This window comes from Diplotaxodon limnothrissa, linkage group LG1 (assembly GCF_057381915.1).
Source record: "Diplotaxodon limnothrissa isolate DT_005_m linkage group LG1, D_limnothrissa_male_GT1.1, whole genome shotgun sequence".
NCBI lineage: Eukaryota > Metazoa > Chordata > Actinopteri > Cichliformes > Cichlidae > Diplotaxodon > Diplotaxodon limnothrissa.
The window spans coordinates 25226419-25244072 of NC_140596.1; the positions used below are offsets into that span (position 1 = coordinate 25226419).

Sequence of the window (17654 nt, forward strand, 5' to 3'; positions counted from 1 at the left end):
TTTCCAGCATGTTTGAAATGTTTCCAAGTATTAAGACCATCACGGCTGGGTAGCTGAATGTTATCCAAGGTCAATAACTTTCAATGATAATCCTCTGTCAAATATGTATTTTGGCCAGAGGAGAGCAGTTCACTCTTCATGAGTTGGCAGGCTGCAGCTGCTATGTGAAACTCTCAGTACGGCCAATTTTTCAGGTAGTGGACCCTGAAATCACACAAAAAACAAACAGTTATGCAAACACAAGGGTGGAGTTTATTCTGCGTACTTGTTCTTCAAGTCTTGGACTCACAATACAAAACTTTAAACTGAAAGTAATTTGTTCTTTCAACAATAGTTATTCTAAAATGCAACAAATGCCTTTTGAAAGACAAGGTTGCAAAAGTAAAGACAGTCATCTTCTGTAATAATGATTAAAAATAAGACGAAGATATTTAAATAATAGCTTGAACATGCACAGAATTTGGAAATGCACTCGGGCAGTGGGAAGAATACTTTGTCCTCAGTCGAATGGATGTTAAGGAACGTGCTGCACCTCACACACAATAGGCTTAACAAAAAACAACATTCCCATCAAAGAGCTATTGTTACTTGAGTTTTAAAAAAGCAAGAAAAATTCTGACGTCCCATTTACTTCTGGTTTTTAGTTCATAAAGGCGTGAATAACAGAAAACCATCCAAACCAGCTGTTCAGTGTCATTTAACAGTATTTTAACTGGGAAATCAATAAATGCAGTCATACAGTATTCCTAGGTTTGGGTGTAGTGAGCTGCATATAATCACAGGAACCCAGAATGTCATTAGCTGGTGCCACTGGCTCTCACCTGCGTATGTAAAACACTGTCAGCGTCATTTACAGTAAGTAGTCCGAGTCCTGAGGGCGTTTTATCGGGTTATCTTATCTAATTATTATCTTTCAGCAGTCACTTTACTTAACCTGACACTTCTGCGCAGAATAGTGTGTAATCTGTTTCTAACCACTCATAGCATTGCCGGGGACCACGTTAGGCCGTGTAGAACTTGATTAAATTTGTGAGTTCAGTTTCTTTAGCAAAATTTATCTTATTCCTTTGGCCATTTATTTCAGGGAATTAACTGAAATGTACTCATCTTTCACTGCCTCACTATTTTTATATTCAAAGTATTCAAAAGGTATGTGGACAATTTTTTATGCAAGGAACGCTACTGTCTATAGCACTGTCTTAGTCTACCTAAACCTGTATCACACAGGTTTGTGGCATTTACTATAAATGGGCTCTTTTCACTCATTTCATAATGTCAGAGCTCATCATGTGAAGGTCATGTTGCATTTCTGGAGTAGTTTGCACTTCATGTGCTCATGTGGTGATGCTGCTCGGAAGGACCCTGCAGTGTCAAGTAGTTTTAAATGAATCCTCGACCAACTAAAAGAATATGCTATTTTTTTTTTGTCCCGTTTGGATCTTTAGCCATCAGAATTGTTGTCTTAAGGCCAAGAAAGATGCCAAGCGGATTTACTTTACCAAGTGGATCATCGTGGCCTTGGGTCCATTTGATTGACCTTTATTATAATTATGTATTTATTTTATTTTATTTTCAGTTGATACAGACGGGACAGACATGACTGGGGGATAGGACAGGGAGAAAGAATGAAAGAAAGAGAGGGAGAGAAAGAAAGAAAAACAGAGGGGAGAAGAGACGGCGAGAAAGGGGGGGAAGGAAGAAAGAAAAACAAACAAAACACTTGGATCACCTGAATGGAGAAAAAAAAACAGAAGAGAAAACAAACAAAAAAGAGCAACATAATAAATACAGCACCATCACAATAAACTAGCTAGCAGTAGATAACAGTAGATACTAAATATTAAACGCTATTGTGCAGCACGCAAGATAGACAGCACATAATGTTCTTTGAGGCAGCAGCCAAGAAAGCTGTAGTCCGCGTCTGTGAACACCTGTGTGTACACCTGTGTGTACACCTGTGTGGATCAGCATGCTTGTATTCCAAAGGTTTCTCCATGTAACGATCTGCTAGGGAGTGTGGGGAGCCATAGCCCCGTCCACCAGGGTATGAAGCAGGTATGGAGGAGATCCAGGCCCCAGATATCCAGAGGCCCCAGAGTACAAGGACCCGAGGAGGACCACCAAAGGGGGGGAACCGTGCCACCCTCCTGGGAAGAGCTGAGTAGAGCCCCAAACGAGAGGTCACCCAGCAGCCACGGAGCAGAGGCCAGAGGGGTTTGCAGTGGCGTGCCCGCGGGCTCTGCCGGCAGCCAGCTGTGCCAGAGAGGACCGAGCTTCAGGCCCAGAGGCCTGAGGGCACCCCACTCCCCGGAAGGAGCCCAGCCGGGCCACAGGCGCCAGGCCCCGCCAATCGGCCACCAAGAGTGAGCCAGTACATACATGAGCGCCCAGCCCCAGTCGACAAGAACCACCAACGCCTGTGGGCATCAGCCACCGGCAGGGAGTGTGGTGAGGGGAGATAGGCCTCCGTACTTTAGAGGGCCTGAGATGTACCCAGAGAGGTTGAGTCTAAGACCCAACCTGACATATAGACACAGACGAACAGGCGCACGCAGACACAAACGTGCATTCCCACCCCCATATACACAACCAAATACTCGGCACTCACCCAACGTGTAGACAGACACAAATAGACACTGCACAGACAGTCACACTCCCCAAACATACTCTATATCCCAGGTCCAGGTACCCCGGCCCCCAGAGTATGGCGTTATTTTTGTGCCACTATTCTGAGCGCACGTAAAAAAAAATTGAGCGCACGTAAAAAAAAATTGCAGGTGCAAGTGTTGCATTTTGAGGAGAAATTTATTTTGAGCTTACAAAAGCTGAATTTGAGTGAACAAAATTCATTGCTGCGTGCAAAAAACGTATTTCAGTGTTTGCGCTTATCCATATACACACACAATAGCACCCCCTCTCGCTCAGTTTTTTCATTTGCGCTTGCTCGCAATGTGTTGCTTGCGCTCACAACATTCTCTGCTTCGTACGCTCAACTCTCTGTACACCGTTATAAGTGTGCCACAAAACCAACCAATCACAGACTTGGTTTCAAAAATTCTGATTGGCTCTTACGGTCTCCAATCAGCTCGCTAGCTACTGCTGTCCGGACACCGGAAACACTGTCCACTCAGCCTCGCTTCTTGCAGATAGAGGGATTTTTGATTTACTCTGCAGCTAAAGAAGAGATGGCAGAATCAAACAATGGCTCCAATAATACTACACCACAGTATCAGGTGAGTTTAATTTTTTTTGTGTGAATTTAGTAATTTGCTGTCCTTTCTGTTTAATATGCTGTGAAATTGTAGTTACAGATGCAGCTGTAGAGTTTAAGCTAGCCTTATGGGTAATTACCAGCGTAGTTGTCTTACTGAGGCAGTGTATCCTAATCATGTTTTTTAGGGTAATGGTGCAGTTGAGTCAGCAGTAAGAAATCTGGTGTCTTTGCTGCTTAACAACATATCCACAAATCCTTCAGGGAGGCCAACAGAGAGTGGGCAGCCGGAGCCTAGAAATCTGACTATCCAGCAAGAGATGACAAGGTTTTTGCTTTTTTTGTGTGTTTTTTTTATTTTAACTTTTTGCAATCTTTTCTGTTAAAGTTATTTGGTTTGTGGATTTATCAACATTGATTTTTAAATTAAAATGTGCTATTAAGGACTGATGTCATATTTAATAACTTTATTAAACAATAACCCTTATGTTATGCAACACTGCATTTTTTAAACTCATGCATTTTCATCCCACAGATCATTTCCAGGATATTTCAAATCACACTTGAGCCGTGGTAAAAAGAGATGTTTAACATCTACTAAGCAGCTTGTTAAGGCAGGCAGTAAGACCACAGGCCTCAGTTTTTATTTGCTGTCAAAAAACACATCCTACACACCTTTGCCAGCTGAGGAGCTTGAACTCCTACAAGCTGGCATGGGGAGACAAACAGTGTCTCTTCCAGAAGATGGTGACCATGCAGAGGTAAGTTTGTGTAGTCAGTATTAAAATCAGTCATTGGCAGACGCATTTAGCCTGAATCATATGCCACAGTCCATTTAGTGTTCCATTCTGCTTAACGGTGTTTTTAACTAAGATTTCTAGACTTCTGGAAGAAACCTTTCCAAAAATGGAATATCTTTGTGGAGGATGGCTCTTACATAAGGCAACAGGTTTGTTGTTAATTCAGTTTTTATGTATTTTTTTGGCATTCTTGCGTGCTCATACTGCATTATGATTATGTAGTTGATACTTTTGCTGCTTGATTGTTTATGCTATTTTTCTGTCAATAAAGGTGGCAGTGGTCGACGAAAGCTCACTGTAATTCCACCTGAAACAGAAGGATATTCTGTCAAAACACTGAAAGCTGTGTCAGGAGGTGGCAAATCCACTTTTTACATAGTACCTCTTCAGGAAACATTAGACACATCTCCTCTACCTCCCGACTCACAGCACTTTTCAAAGATGCCAAAGAAGATATGTTACCAGTGTAATGAAGTTATGCCTCTGCAGATGCTTGCAGTACACATCAATACGTGGAAAGGAAAATTCTCTCCTGATGAGACTGATGATGAGGTGAGACAATTTTGATGAAATCAAAATGAGCAATTTTGATTAAATAATATAGTATCACAATTACTGTTTTTTGATTCAGCAGGAATCGGAGTTATGCATTGTGAAAAGCAAATGCAAGGTAAACCTAGCACATTACTAAAAACCATAGTAACTACAATGAATTTTGTATCGGTAATGATCTTTTTCCCACTATGCCTAACATGTACCCATTTTTGGAATTGTAGGTTATTTGTCCAATATGCACTAAGGATTTTCCTGAAGATGAGATCACAGTCCATGCGAGTCTGTGTGGGGATAGGTAATCTTTTTTCAGCCGTTTATGAAAAAATGTTAATCAGTAACAGTCCACGCAAACATATGTATTTTTATTTTATTTTTTTTTAAACTTTGTTTTGTCATCAGCTTTCAATGCATGGTGCCTGAAGAAAATGACCAAACTACAGGGACACCAGCTCAAACTTCAGTATGCACAACAGACAGGTACTTTTTGCTCTATTATAATCCATATACACACTATTATGCAGAACCATTTGTTAAAATTATGTGTAAGATCTTTTACACAATACCTGGGGTTTAATTTCATATAAAACATTTTATGATCACACTACTTTAAATTATTGTTAAAGGTTGTTGCACAGAACATGCTGCAATAATTTCTAATCACGTTTAATGTGGTAGCCTCTTTTAATCTAAAGATGATTATTTTTCTTTGAGAGCTTAGGATGTTTTCTACCCTGTTTTTGTTAAGCGTGGAAGATGTATTGCGTTGCCTTGAACAACAAGTCGACACCACAACAGAATTTAAGTTGTGTGTGGACAGAGAAGACCTTCCAGACAGAGGCATTCTCCAGTGGCAGAGAAAAAAAGCTGCATCTCCCACCAGTGTTCTTAGGGTGGTTTTCATTGGAGAGGCAGGCGTGGATACAGGAGCACTTAGGAAAGAGTTTTTGAGTGGTGAGTTGCCTATTACCTGTTTTGTCCTAGTGTCAATAAATAATGGATAACTTAAAAATGCGGATATTTTTTGTATGAAAGACATGATTTCAGGTATTGAAAGCAGATTCTTTGAAGGACTTGAGAACAAGGGCAAAAACCCCAAGTATTCTCTGACCGATCTTGATAATGAAAACTTCAGGTTGGTTACATACGAGCTTTGTGTATTACATTTAATACGCATCCGATATTTTTGTAAATGTTACCTGAAAATGAATTATAATCATTTGTCTACACAGAACTGTTGGTGAAATAATTGCAGTCAGCCTCGCCCAAGGAGGCCCATCTCCTGCCTTTTTCAAAGAATGGTGCTACAATTTCCTCTGCTCAGGAGAGGTTGATTTCAGCTGTCTGTCTAAGGAGGATGTTGCAGATGTGGAATCTTCCCTGCTCATCCGCAAAGTGAGCACCTGGTTTAGCTCTGGCACATGATATATTATGAGTATGGTGTTTTTAAACACTTTTAACCTTCTGTATTTCCTCTTTCACATTATACATTTCCAGGTTGAAGATGCAGCAGACATACAGTCTCTGATGATGTGGGCTGATGAAATTGTCAGCTGTGGATACACAAACCAGATAAAGATGGATAGTAAGGAAAGCATGATCCGGTAAGGGAGAAAAAATCAGAGAGATCATTAACCCCCCCCCCCCTCCCCAACTAGTTTTTCATTTTGTTTTTTTGTTTTTTTATTTTTATTTTTAAGTGCTATTGTCTTACACTCTACAACAAGACTGATTCCAATGCTACAGCAGCTCCGAAAGGGCATGGAACTGTATGGTCTTGTGAACCTGATGGCTGTAAATCCTGAAGCTTGCCACAGTTTGTTTGTTCCTGGGAAAATCCTCAAAGTAAGTATTAACATAGCAGCTTCAGTCTGATCCAAAGACAGTCCACTTATCTGTACTGTAGTTATCCTGTATTTATTTATTAGTTTTGAATGAACAATATATCTATAATATAATCTACTTTATTTCCTTATTTACAGCCAGACGCTGATTTCATTATGATGAGCTGCCAACCACATTTCAGTGAAAAAGGGACATCTAGGGAGAGAACTGAGAGGAAGATCATAAATTTTTTGCAAGATTTCTTGCAGGAGATTGAAGTATCAGGTACTATATAGTATTAGCTGTATATACCTATAGTATTGTATATATACCGTATGCATCTGTTAAATATTTTTGCTTTAACATGCAGGGCACTAGAAAGTATTCTTAGTTGTTAATTTAAAACATTGTAATCCAGATTGCTTTTTATTTAGAAAAGACTTCAGAAACATTTTCAAACATCACAGATGGAAACACAGGCGGTGCAGGTGGTGAAAAATCAGAGTCTCTTGCTGTCCACCATGTGCTCCAGTGGATGACCGGCCAGTCCCATGTTCCCATCCTTCCTGATGAAAAGAGACATTTCAAAATAACATGCAAGTTTGACCATGAATGTAAGGAGCGGCTGGGAGATCACTCCATTTGTTACCCAGTTGTGAGTGCATGCACTTGTACTGTGACTTTTCCAGTGCAGCATCTGGACACTTACACAGTGTTTAAAACCATAATGAGTGCAGCAGTTAAATATGGTGGTGGATTCCACAGAGTTTAACACATTGTTGTCTTGTAATTTGGAAACTAAATGAGTAAAAATGTTTGTAAACATTAGCTGTTAAGATGTTCGTAGCCGTTTCATGAAAATGACAAGACTTCAAAACTTTGTGTAGGGTCCTACGTTGATAGATAATAAGCAAGTGCTTTGTTTGCTTGTCTACTTGTAATCTGAATGTTTTAGCAAAGAAATCCAGTATTTGAGAACTTAAAAGAACGTTGACTTTCACGTCCATGTTAAGTGTCACTGTTGGTTTGACACCTGTAGCAAGAATTGTATGTACAGGTCACGACCGTGTGACTCAGAATGTTCCAAGGGATTAATAGTTCTCTGAAGCCCCTCCAGGGTTTCCTCATCCAGTGGGCATTCAACTTCAGGAACCACAACTGTGCTGTTAGATTCTTCTTGCAGTACAGCACTCTCCCAGTCAATGCCTGGATCCCGAAGCTCCTTCAAATCCACAAACATATATAATGGTCATTATTCCAGAATAGGTACTTTTGGGAGGAATGTTATTTTGTGTAAGCGTTTTTTCCATTAAAATACAACAATTTAAAAAGAATGCCTTTGTTTTCATGTTCTTCTTACTGTATTTAGTATTTAGTATTTATTTATTTATTGTCATTGTCAAGAACAATGAAATTGCGTTTGGGGCTTCCATACAACCCAAAAAAAAAGAAGAAAATAATAAATACCCCTTAAAACCCAAGTGTACATATTTAACCCAGTGTGACTCCAATGCAATAAGACAATCCTTAGCAATAATGTTCGTAGAAATTCAGACAAAGACCTGAGAAACATGACAAAATACAACAATGCAACCCATTCAATATTATTGTACTGTGAGATATATCAGATATGATAGTTATCTATTTAAGAAAGAGGGGGGGGGGGGGGGGGGGGGGGGGCAGAGAATAAAGATATGATGCACCAATGCAGACCAGTTCATTGCTATTAAGAAGTTGGATATGGTTATTGTCCGTGAGAGGGGGGCAGAGAGTTCAGGAGCCTCACAGCCTGTGGATACAGGCTGTTGGCCAGTCTGGATGTTCTGGCCTGTATAGACCTGTACCTTCTCCCTGAGGGCAGCAGATGGAAAAGGTGGCGCGCAGGGTGATGTTGGTCCCGCAGGATACTGTGCACCCTCCTCAGACAGCGAGTGGGGAAGATATTACTGATCTCTGGCAGACTTGTTCCAATAATTCTGCCAGCTTCTTTCACCACCCGCTGGAGTGCTTGCTGATCGGCCTTGGTGCAGCTGGGGAACCACACTAGAAATCCATACGTCAGAACGCTGCTGATGGCACAGTTGTAGAAGTTCAACATCAGAGATCTGGGAATGTGTGCGCTCCGCAGTCTCCTCAGGTAGTAGAGGCGCTGTTGGGCCTTCCGTACAACTGAGGTGATATGGTTGCCCCAGGACAGGTCCTCGGTCACAGTTACCCCCAAGAATTTAAAACTGCTCACCCTCTCCACCGCCTCACTACCAATGAAGAGAGGCAGATGGTTGTTATGGCCCCTCTTCCGGAAATCTACAATGATCTCCTTGGTCTTTTTGGTGTTTAAGACCAAGTTATTGTCGTGGCACCATGACTCTAGTTGTTGCACCTCTGTCCTATAGTTTGTCTCATCATTGTTGGATATAAGTCCGAGCACTGTAGTGTCATCTGCAAACTTAACAATGAGATTGGACGCGCAGGAGGAAATACAGTCATGGGTGAAGAGAGTGTATAGCAGAGGGCTCAGAACACACCCCTGAGGGGCACCGGTGTTGACCACAAGGGTGGAAGAGGTGTTCTTACCCACTCTGACACTCTGTCTACGGTTAGTGAGGAAGTCCACAATCCAGTTGCACAGAGAGGAGTTAAGTCCCAGTTGGTGGAGTTTGGGACGGAGTTTGTATGGCCGGATGGTATTAAAAGCCGAGCTGTAGTCTACAAAGAGGAGCCGTGCATAGGTGTTCCTGTGTTCCAAGTGCTTCAGTAATGTGTGCAGCACTGTGGCGATCGCATCCTCGGTTGACCGGTTCTCCCTGTATGCAAACTGGTGCGAGTCCAGGGATGGTGGAAAAGCAGCTCTGATGTGTTTAATGACCAGTCTCTCCAGGCATTTGGCGGGAATGGGGGTGAGTGCCACAGGTCTGAAATCGTTCAGACATGTGACATTTGACTGTTTTGGGATGGGAACGATGGTTGCTGCTTTGAAACAGGATGGTACCAGTGAACAGGACAACGAGGTGTTATATATAGAGGTGAAGACGTCCGCCAGGTCCGCAGCACAGTCTTTTAGCACCCGGCCCAGCCGCCTTCCTGGTGTTAATGCTCCGGAACACACGCCTCAGCTCATGAGTGCTCAGGACCGGAGCAGGGTCGGTTGAGGGAGGGGAGAGGGGACAGGACAGGGTCGGTGTTCTCCCTGTCAAAACGGGCATAAAAGAGACTTAGATCCTCAGCCAGAGTAGAACTGTCGGCTGAGGGTGATGGTGTTCTTCTTTTGTAGTCCGTGATAGCCCTGATGCCCTCCCAGACCTGCCTTGGGTTTGTGTTGTTCTCAAACCTGGCCTCGATACGCCTCCTGTGCTGCTGCTTGGCAGTCTTGATGCCTCTTCTCAGGTTGGCCCTGGCAGCACTGTATGCCTCCTGGTCCCCGGATTTGAAAGCGTTGTTCCTCGTTCGAATAAGTTGTTGAACTCCGTGTGTCATCCAGGGTGGATTATTAGGGAACACACGGAATCGTTTCCAAGTTGTTACATTGTCCACACAGAAACAGATGTAGTCCAAGACAGTGGAGGTGTAACTGTCCAATGCGACACGATTGTCAGTGTCCTGCACCTTGAATACATCCCAGTCTGTGCAGTGGAAACAGTCCTGAAGCATCGGAATAGCGTCCTGCGGCCATGTTCTCACGGTTTTGGTTGTAATCCCAGTGCTCTTGATCTTTTGTGTGTATATTGGGTGTAGCAGAAGGGAGAGATGGTCTGACAGACCCAGGTGGGGATAAGCCTGGGCTCTGTACGCATTCGCCATGTTGGTGTACACCTGGTCCAACGTTCTATCTCCTCTGGTAGCACACTTCACATTACGGTGGAAATTGTGAAGTACAGATTTCAGGTCCGCGTGGTTAAAATCCCCAGCCGCAATAAAGACACTGTCCGGGTGTGCTACCAGGCTGTTATTGATGCTGCTGCTCAATTGTGCTAACGCTAGCTTAGCATTAGCATCTGGTGGAATGTAAACAGCGCAGATGTAAACGGCAGAAAATTCCCGAGGGAGATAGAATGGACGGCACTTTAACACCAACAGTTCTACCTCTGTACTGCACAGTTTTTCCGTTACCGTGACGTTCGTGCACCAAAGGTTGTTAATATAGATGCACAGCCCCCCGCCAGTCTTCTTACCCGAGTCCGCAGACCTGTCGGCTCGATAGGCGGTGCGGCCTGCTAGATCGATAGCCGCATCGGGAATGGCGCTGTCCAGCCAGGTTTCAGTGAAAATCATGCACGAACAGTTATTAAAAGTCCGTCGAGTGGCGATCTGCAGTCGTATTTCATCCAGTTTGTAACGGATTGAACGGGCGTTGGAGAGGAATATGATCGGGAGTGGTGGTTTAAACGGACTAGTCTTTAGCCGTGCCCACAGGCCTCCCCGCTTGCCTCTCTTCTGCCTCCGCTCGCAACGTCTCCTCCTGCGGCTTGCTGTTGCGGGTAGCCCCGGGGGTTGCTTAACGATCTCCGGGGGGATGAGATACTCGGATGTTAGTTGAAGATCTCCACGGCTTAGTTGTAGTAGATCATCTCTGTTGTATTGAAGTAACCCCAGACTGTGTGAAATAATACACAGTACCACCAAAAGTGCAAAAGTGTAGGAGCTCCGGGCCGCTGCGTCTGTGCGCGCCGCCATCTTAAATGACACGTCTGCTGGGTGTCTTCCACTGTGCTAATTTAGATTAGTGGTAATTGATAAGCAAGAATGTATAAAATCACCAGAAGCATCTCCCAGATGTGCTGCAAGTGTTTTAATTTGTTAATTTCAGAAGAGCAGAGTTAACTGCTAACTAAAATTTTGAAATTCAACATTTAAATAAAAAAAAAAAAAAAAAAAAATCAGATTATGAGCTGGTACCTCAAGTCTCTCGCCCTCGTCCAGCTCTTGTAGATGTCCCATACACCAGAGCTGTTCAGGAGTGAGACCACCTTCTGTCCTGAGGGGATGATTATTCCATCCTCCAACAAAGGTGACAAGATCTGCTCGGAGTCGAGGGACAAAGATGTAGTGGACACCAAAAAGATGAATGACATCTGAAATGTCAAGCAGGCCATCCTCCTCGAGTGAGTGAAGAATATCATGGTACTTGCTAGTGACTGCAATCCAGACATCACGCCAAAGTCGTTCTACTCTGTAAATACATTTGAATTTGGATTTCAGGTATTTCATGCTTCAAATCAATATCAGAACTGCTACAACAATCTACCCATGCAGTCAATAATAATATAAAAAACATCAAAAGACTAACCTCTGATTGTGGACACTCTTTCCAGATATGAAACTCGCTCTCCCTGTTCCTCTTGTGGCAAACATGAAATGTGCAATGTCCAGGTTTTCTACTCCTTGATCTGCCCTAACCCTATGATAAAAATACATTTTTAAGGAATTTTTAAAGTTTTCTTTAATGATACTTGTTGCTAGCATATAAATTAAATCAGGGCATAAAACCTTGATGGCAAGCCGTGAAGCTGGGCTGATCTCAGGAAAAATGAGAATGCAGTTTTTGCCCTGTTGTTAGTTGCTGCATCCAAGTACAGGACCTGCAGTAAAAACAAATGGAAAATTAAAGATCTGGTTTCAGATCATGTATAGTTTTTCAGTTAATAATGCAGTTTCATAATAAGTGTTCAAGGAATATTGTACGGTTCTATGTTCATAACCATAATTCAAAGCTTGAGTAGTCTATACATCAATATTACTATAATAAAGTTTTTCAGGAAAATAAAAATAATATTAAGGGCATTTGGAATATTTTTAAAGAGGTATTGGGTAATAAGAACACACCTAAAGTTCGGCCTAATTATTTTATTAATAATAATCAAGTTGTTAAAGATAAGACCGAAGTAGCAAACGAATTCAATTCTTTTTTTGTAAATGTTGGACCTACTTTAGCAAATCTAATCAGGAAAAATGATGATCCAGGAGATGAGGAAGCCTGGATAGGTGATAATAGAATGGTTAATTCCATATTCTTAGCCGATACTACCATAAAAGAAATAGTAGCAATTGTAAAAAATTGTAAAGATAAAAAATCTACTGATTGTGATGGTATAGACATGGTCATAATTAAAAAGACAATAGATTGTATAAGTACTCCTCTTTGTTATATTTTTAATCTTTCGCTACAGTCAGGAGTATTCCCTGACAGAATGAAAGTGGCAAAAGTAATACCATTATATAAATCAGGAGATAAGCATAGTTTTAATAATTATAGGCCAGTGTCTCTTTTATCACAGTTTTCAAAATTGCTAGAAAAACTCTTTGCACAAAGACTTGATAGTTTTATTGAAAAATATCAACTAATACATGAAAACCAATTTGGATTTCGTAAAAATAGGTCAACGGCATTAGCGTTGTTGACTTTTATTGAAGATATTTCATCTGCAACACATAATAATAAATACACAGTGGGAGTATTTGTTGATTTAAAAAAAGCTTTTGATACGATACAACATTCTATTTTGATTTCTAAATTGTATAACTATGGAGTGAGAGGAGTAGCATTGAATTGGTTAATGAGTTATTTAGAGAATAGGTTGCAATATGTTTATTATTTTGGCAATACTTCTGAAAGACTGAAGATTGTATGTGGTGTTCCTCAAGGTTCTATTTTGGGACCTAAACTCTTTAATTTATATATTAATGATATTTGTGACGTATCTAAAAGGTTAAATTCGATTTTATTTGCAGATGACACAAATTTTTATTGCTCTGGAGAGAATTTGAAAGACTTGGTTGAAATTATGACTTCTGAGATGTTAAGAATAAAAAAATGGTTTGATGTAAATAAATTATCTTTGAATCTGACAAAAACGAAATATATGATATTTGGCAATCGTGTAAAGGAGGATAAAGTCATTATGTTTATAGAGGAAGAATTGATTGAAAGAGTTACTGAATTTCGTTTTTTGGGTGTAATAGTGGATGAGAATTTGACATGGAAATCTCATATTGAACATATTAGAAAGAAAATGGTCAAAAGTATTTATATTTTGGGTAGTATAAGAGATTTATTAAATTATAAAACAATGCGTATTTTATATTTTTCTTTGTTTTTTTCATATATCAACTATTGTGTTGAAGTTTGGGGGAATACATATGAGAATACCATAAAACCTTTAAATCTATTACAGAAGAAAGTTATACGAATAATTCATAATGTTAAATATAGAGAACATACAAATAAATTATTTATAGAATCAAAATTATTAAAATTAGGAGATTTAGTGAAATTAAGGACATTATTAATTATGTTTAAGGCTAAAAATAATATTTTGCCTTTTAAGTTACAAAGAGTATTTTTGATGTGTTCAAGGGGAGAAGAGAATAGAAGGAAATTTTATTTTAAACATCAGTTAGCCAGGACTACACAAAGATTAATGAGCACAACGGTTAGGGGTATAAGACTGTGGAATTCACTTCATTATAATTTAAAGAATTGTATAAATTTACAATGTTTTAAAAAGTGTTATATGTTTAAAACGATAACTCAGTATGAAGAATGCGAATGAATGTGATGTTGGTTTGGGATTCGACCGGAGAGAAATGTCAATATTAGTTTGTTCCTGATTTTTGGTGCCCACCGGTGATATAAGTTCGATGGTAGATAGGGGGCAGGGTTTAATAAGAATATTTTCTTCTTCCTGCTCCTTTTCACACATGGTTGTTGGGTTTTGTTGACAGAAGATGTGGTTGTTTTGTTTGATTTGTAGTACCAAGTGTGAAATAAATAAAAATGAAATGAAATGAAATGAAATGAAATGAAATATTGGTAGTACTTATCAAAAAATGAAAATGGCCTTTTAGTTTAACCTTTTTTGGTAAAGAACTGATTAGAAATTTAAAAAAATAATAATTGCAAATCGTCCACTATGTTGGCTTGCTGAATAATTGATGTTCATAAAAAAACAACCTAATAAAGCTCTCATTTCAAAACTACCAAATATTCTACATAACAGTTACACTTTTACCTTCCTTGAGTAGCCATCCACTCCACCAAAGATCACAACATTGTACCTGTTTCAGAGGGAAAACAATCTCACTAAGGCTTGATTTGCAGAACATGTAAGACATTGAAAATAAATTTTTCAGTATGCACACTTGCCACTGACTTAAACTGGACACTTGTCAGGTGTGCTGAAAATAATACCAACATTTTTATATGTTTATAAGTTCAATGAGACTAAATATTTTAGTTCTCTTGTCATGATTTTTTTTAAGTTTTCTGGAGCACTTAACATATTATGTGTTGATAGGCTTGTTATCATGGAAAATATCGATATACAAAGTGTAAATAATTGCTCAAGAAAATTTACAATTAACAATATTGCTGGTTTTGTTACACATCCTGTATTCCTTTTACTTAATATTACTCTATCAAGTGCTTTTTAAAATATTATAAATACACTGAAAGACCTATCAGATAAGGTTGATTAAAGCAGATTTAAAGTATAACGTGCATCTTTCTGCCCAACTTGTGTTAGAGCTATATAAGTGGGTATTTTACCTTATTAGCTTGTGATTTGTGTCTATGTGGACCAGGGAGAGAGGGCCTCGCACCGAGTAGCTTCTTCGCACAACACAGCCTAGTTCTGTGATCCGTTTGAAGATCCCTACAGCATCAACTCGATGCATGGAGGCCATCATTCTCCACCACTGAACACGGAGACCCATAGAAACCAAATGTCCTTGAACCATTCGATAGCCAGCATTTGGCATCTGATTTTTGATAGCCGATATGATGTTGTCCAGCTCTTGGTCATTCATTGTGCTGTATGTTCCTCTCACAGACAAGTCAAATTCTTGCATCCTCCTGTAGATTGTTCTTCTTGAAACACCAAGACATTTAGCAATGCAGCTGACTGGCAGCTGAATGTCCAACAAATTCTTGAGTCTTTCTCTCTCTAGTACGATTTTGGGGTGGCCAGGTCCCAGACCAACTTCTGTTTCCAGTTCAATAATGGCCACAGAGCTGATGTTAATTTCACACTGAACCAGATGATGAACGTTTTGTAGAGCCTCTGTAATCTCTGACAGACCGCCTATTTGCTGAGAGAAAGATTCAAACAGAACAAGCTCATGACGAGTCAAGAACTCCAAATAATCCAGATTTAGTGGTTGTTGGTTTAAAGCAGCTTCCAGTTTAGAGAGGAGTCTATGCATCATTTGCTGTCTCAGTATGTCCTGTTAAAAGCAGCAAGGAACATGGACAAGTACAATGAAATGATGTATCTCAGACAAAAATAAACAACCCATAAAACAAACTACATGAGGTACATCATTTTTCAAGTTTGCATAGTTTGCAAATTAGCTAACGTCAGTTATCAAGCGAATAATAATTAACAAAATGATTTTATATTACTTACATGTGGCCGGGACATGCTCTTTTCGTGCTGCTATTCAGTATTCGACGACATAAAAGAGAGCTACTCAAGTATAATTTGGAAAAATTAGTCAGTTGGCATGGTTGTATGATGCAACTACATTCTACTACACCAACAATAGTCTTAAAAAATAATATATTTTAAAATAAAATGATTAAAGATATTATCCGCAAATTGGGGTTTAAGAGATTTTAGCTGGATTTAGCTACATTTCGGACAGTGTTTCCGGAAAGCAGTAGCTAGCCAGCTGATTGGAGACCGTAAGAGCCAATCAGAATTTTTGAAACCAAGTCTGTGATTGGTTGGTTTTGTGGCACACTTATAACGGTGTACAGAGAGTTGAGCGTACGAAGCAGAGAATGTTGTGAGCGCAAGCAACACATTGCGAGCAAGCGCAAATGAAAAAACTGAGCGAGAGGGGGTGCTATTGTGTGTGTATATGGATAAGCGCAAACACTGAAATACGTTTTTTGCACGCAGCAATGAATTTTGTTCACTCAAATTCAGCTTTTGTAAGCTCAAAATAAATTTCTCCTCAAAATGCAACACTTGCACCTGCAATTTTTTTTTACGTCCGCTCAGAATAGTGGCACAAAAATAACGCCATACCAGAGGGGCAAGCCGCACCTAGACCCAGGAGATGTAACCCTTCTCTCTGGGGTGGAGGCAAGCGGACCACTTCCTTATCTGCAGTAGCAGGGAGGCCCCGCATCCCAGACCCCAGTCTGACGGCCAGCACCTCCTCCCAGCCCCCCAGCCCTGACGGCTGAAGACCTCAAACCTCCCTACGCCCGCTCATATATAGTGTTGCTGTGTGCTGTTCTAAAGTGCATTTAAAACTCAGGAGAGCATGGTACTAGCTTCCTCTCAGAGAGCAGCACGGCTCCTCCTGAAAACCCTTAGTGTCTAAATGCATTTAAAATTGAGGGTAGGGCACCAGCGCCAGAGGTGGGTTGGAATACACCGACCATCCTCTGGATTGGATGCTGTAAAACGTGCCCACCCCCAAGGCCCTATATGTATGTGTTATGTGAGAGTGTGAGTAATGTGGATGTCTAGGTTGCAGAATAAAATTGAGGCACAGGCGGCCAGAAGGGGACAGAGGGGAAGTGCCTCCCCTGCACCCTGGTGACATACCTGCACCCCAAGCCCTGCGTGTGTGGATGGGTGTGGTAGAGCGGGAAGAGGGAGGTAGCTGAGGATGGGGAAGGAAGAAAGGGAGGGGCAAGCGGCCCGCTGACCCCAGTAGGCACCCCCACACTCTGGAACCCACCAGGGCAAGGGGGCCCAGGCCCATCCGGACCGGGGCCCGCAGCAGCAGCACCGCCCAGCCCCACAGAGTCCGGGGCAGCCCACCCAACTCCACCCCAGAGAAAACTGCACCCACCCCATCATCCAATCATCTCCCAAACTACACAAGACAATAGATGCCTAGGTTGAGTTCATTCTCCACCTCTCCTAAATCTCTCCCCCCCACCTGCAGAGTGAGCTCCTGTAGTGAGGAGACCACCTGCAAAGATATAACAGCCTCCCCACCAGTTAGAGAGCCCCCTAGTTGGGCCGATGCACCAGAGGTCCCCTGCACTGGGGCTGAGTCCCCCTGCACCCACCCGCCCACAGCCCCGGCGACACAACAACCAGAACCCAAGCCCCAAGGCCCAGCCAGCACCCCAGACCGGGGGCGGAGCACCCCCAGACCCCCAAGCCTCCACGCCTGTCCCGGACCCACCCAGGGGCAGCCAGGCTACCAGGCCAGTAACCGACGTCCGCCAGCACAGACCCTCCCCCATCTCAGAATATGCTATTTATGCTCAAACTACCCTTAATCATATATTTCGAAATACTTCA

At 41.4% G+C, this 17654-nt stretch overlaps 3 protein-coding genes across 3 annotated transcripts in view; 2 read left to right on the forward strand and 1 right to left on the reverse strand.

Annotated features, from left to right (window-relative positions):
• gpc6a (glypican 6a) overlaps window positions 1-17654 on the forward strand; it is a 182836-nt gene that overhangs the window by 68842 nt on the left and 96340 nt on the right. The window lies entirely within an intron of this gene.
• On the forward strand, window positions 3143-7159 carry LOC146639844 (uncharacterized). The gene is made up of 15 exons (XM_085346079.1): window positions 3143-3233; window positions 3400-3539; window positions 3747-3972; window positions 4085-4160; window positions 4283-4563; window positions 4643-4681; window positions 4788-4861; window positions 4966-5043; window positions 5312-5517; window positions 5599-5698; window positions 5796-5958; window positions 6061-6167; window positions 6264-6408; window positions 6546-6672; window positions 6822-7159. The coding sequence occupies exons 1-15, from the start codon at window positions 3186-3188 to the stop codon at window positions 7157-7159; spliced, it is 2148 nt and encodes a 715-aa protein (XP_085202205.1). The 5' UTR covers window positions 3143-3185.
• LOC146639845 (uncharacterized) lies at window positions 6901-15907 on the reverse strand. The gene is made up of 7 exons (XM_085346387.1): window positions 15789-15907; window positions 14930-15606; window positions 14394-14439; window positions 11872-11963; window positions 11672-11782; window positions 11281-11554; window positions 6901-7609 (listed from the first exon to the last, which is right to left on the reverse strand). The coding sequence occupies exons 1-7, from the start codon at window positions 15801-15803 to the stop codon at window positions 7403-7405; spliced, it is 1422 nt and encodes a 473-aa protein (XP_085202513.1). The 5' UTR covers window positions 15804-15907; the 3' UTR covers window positions 6901-7402.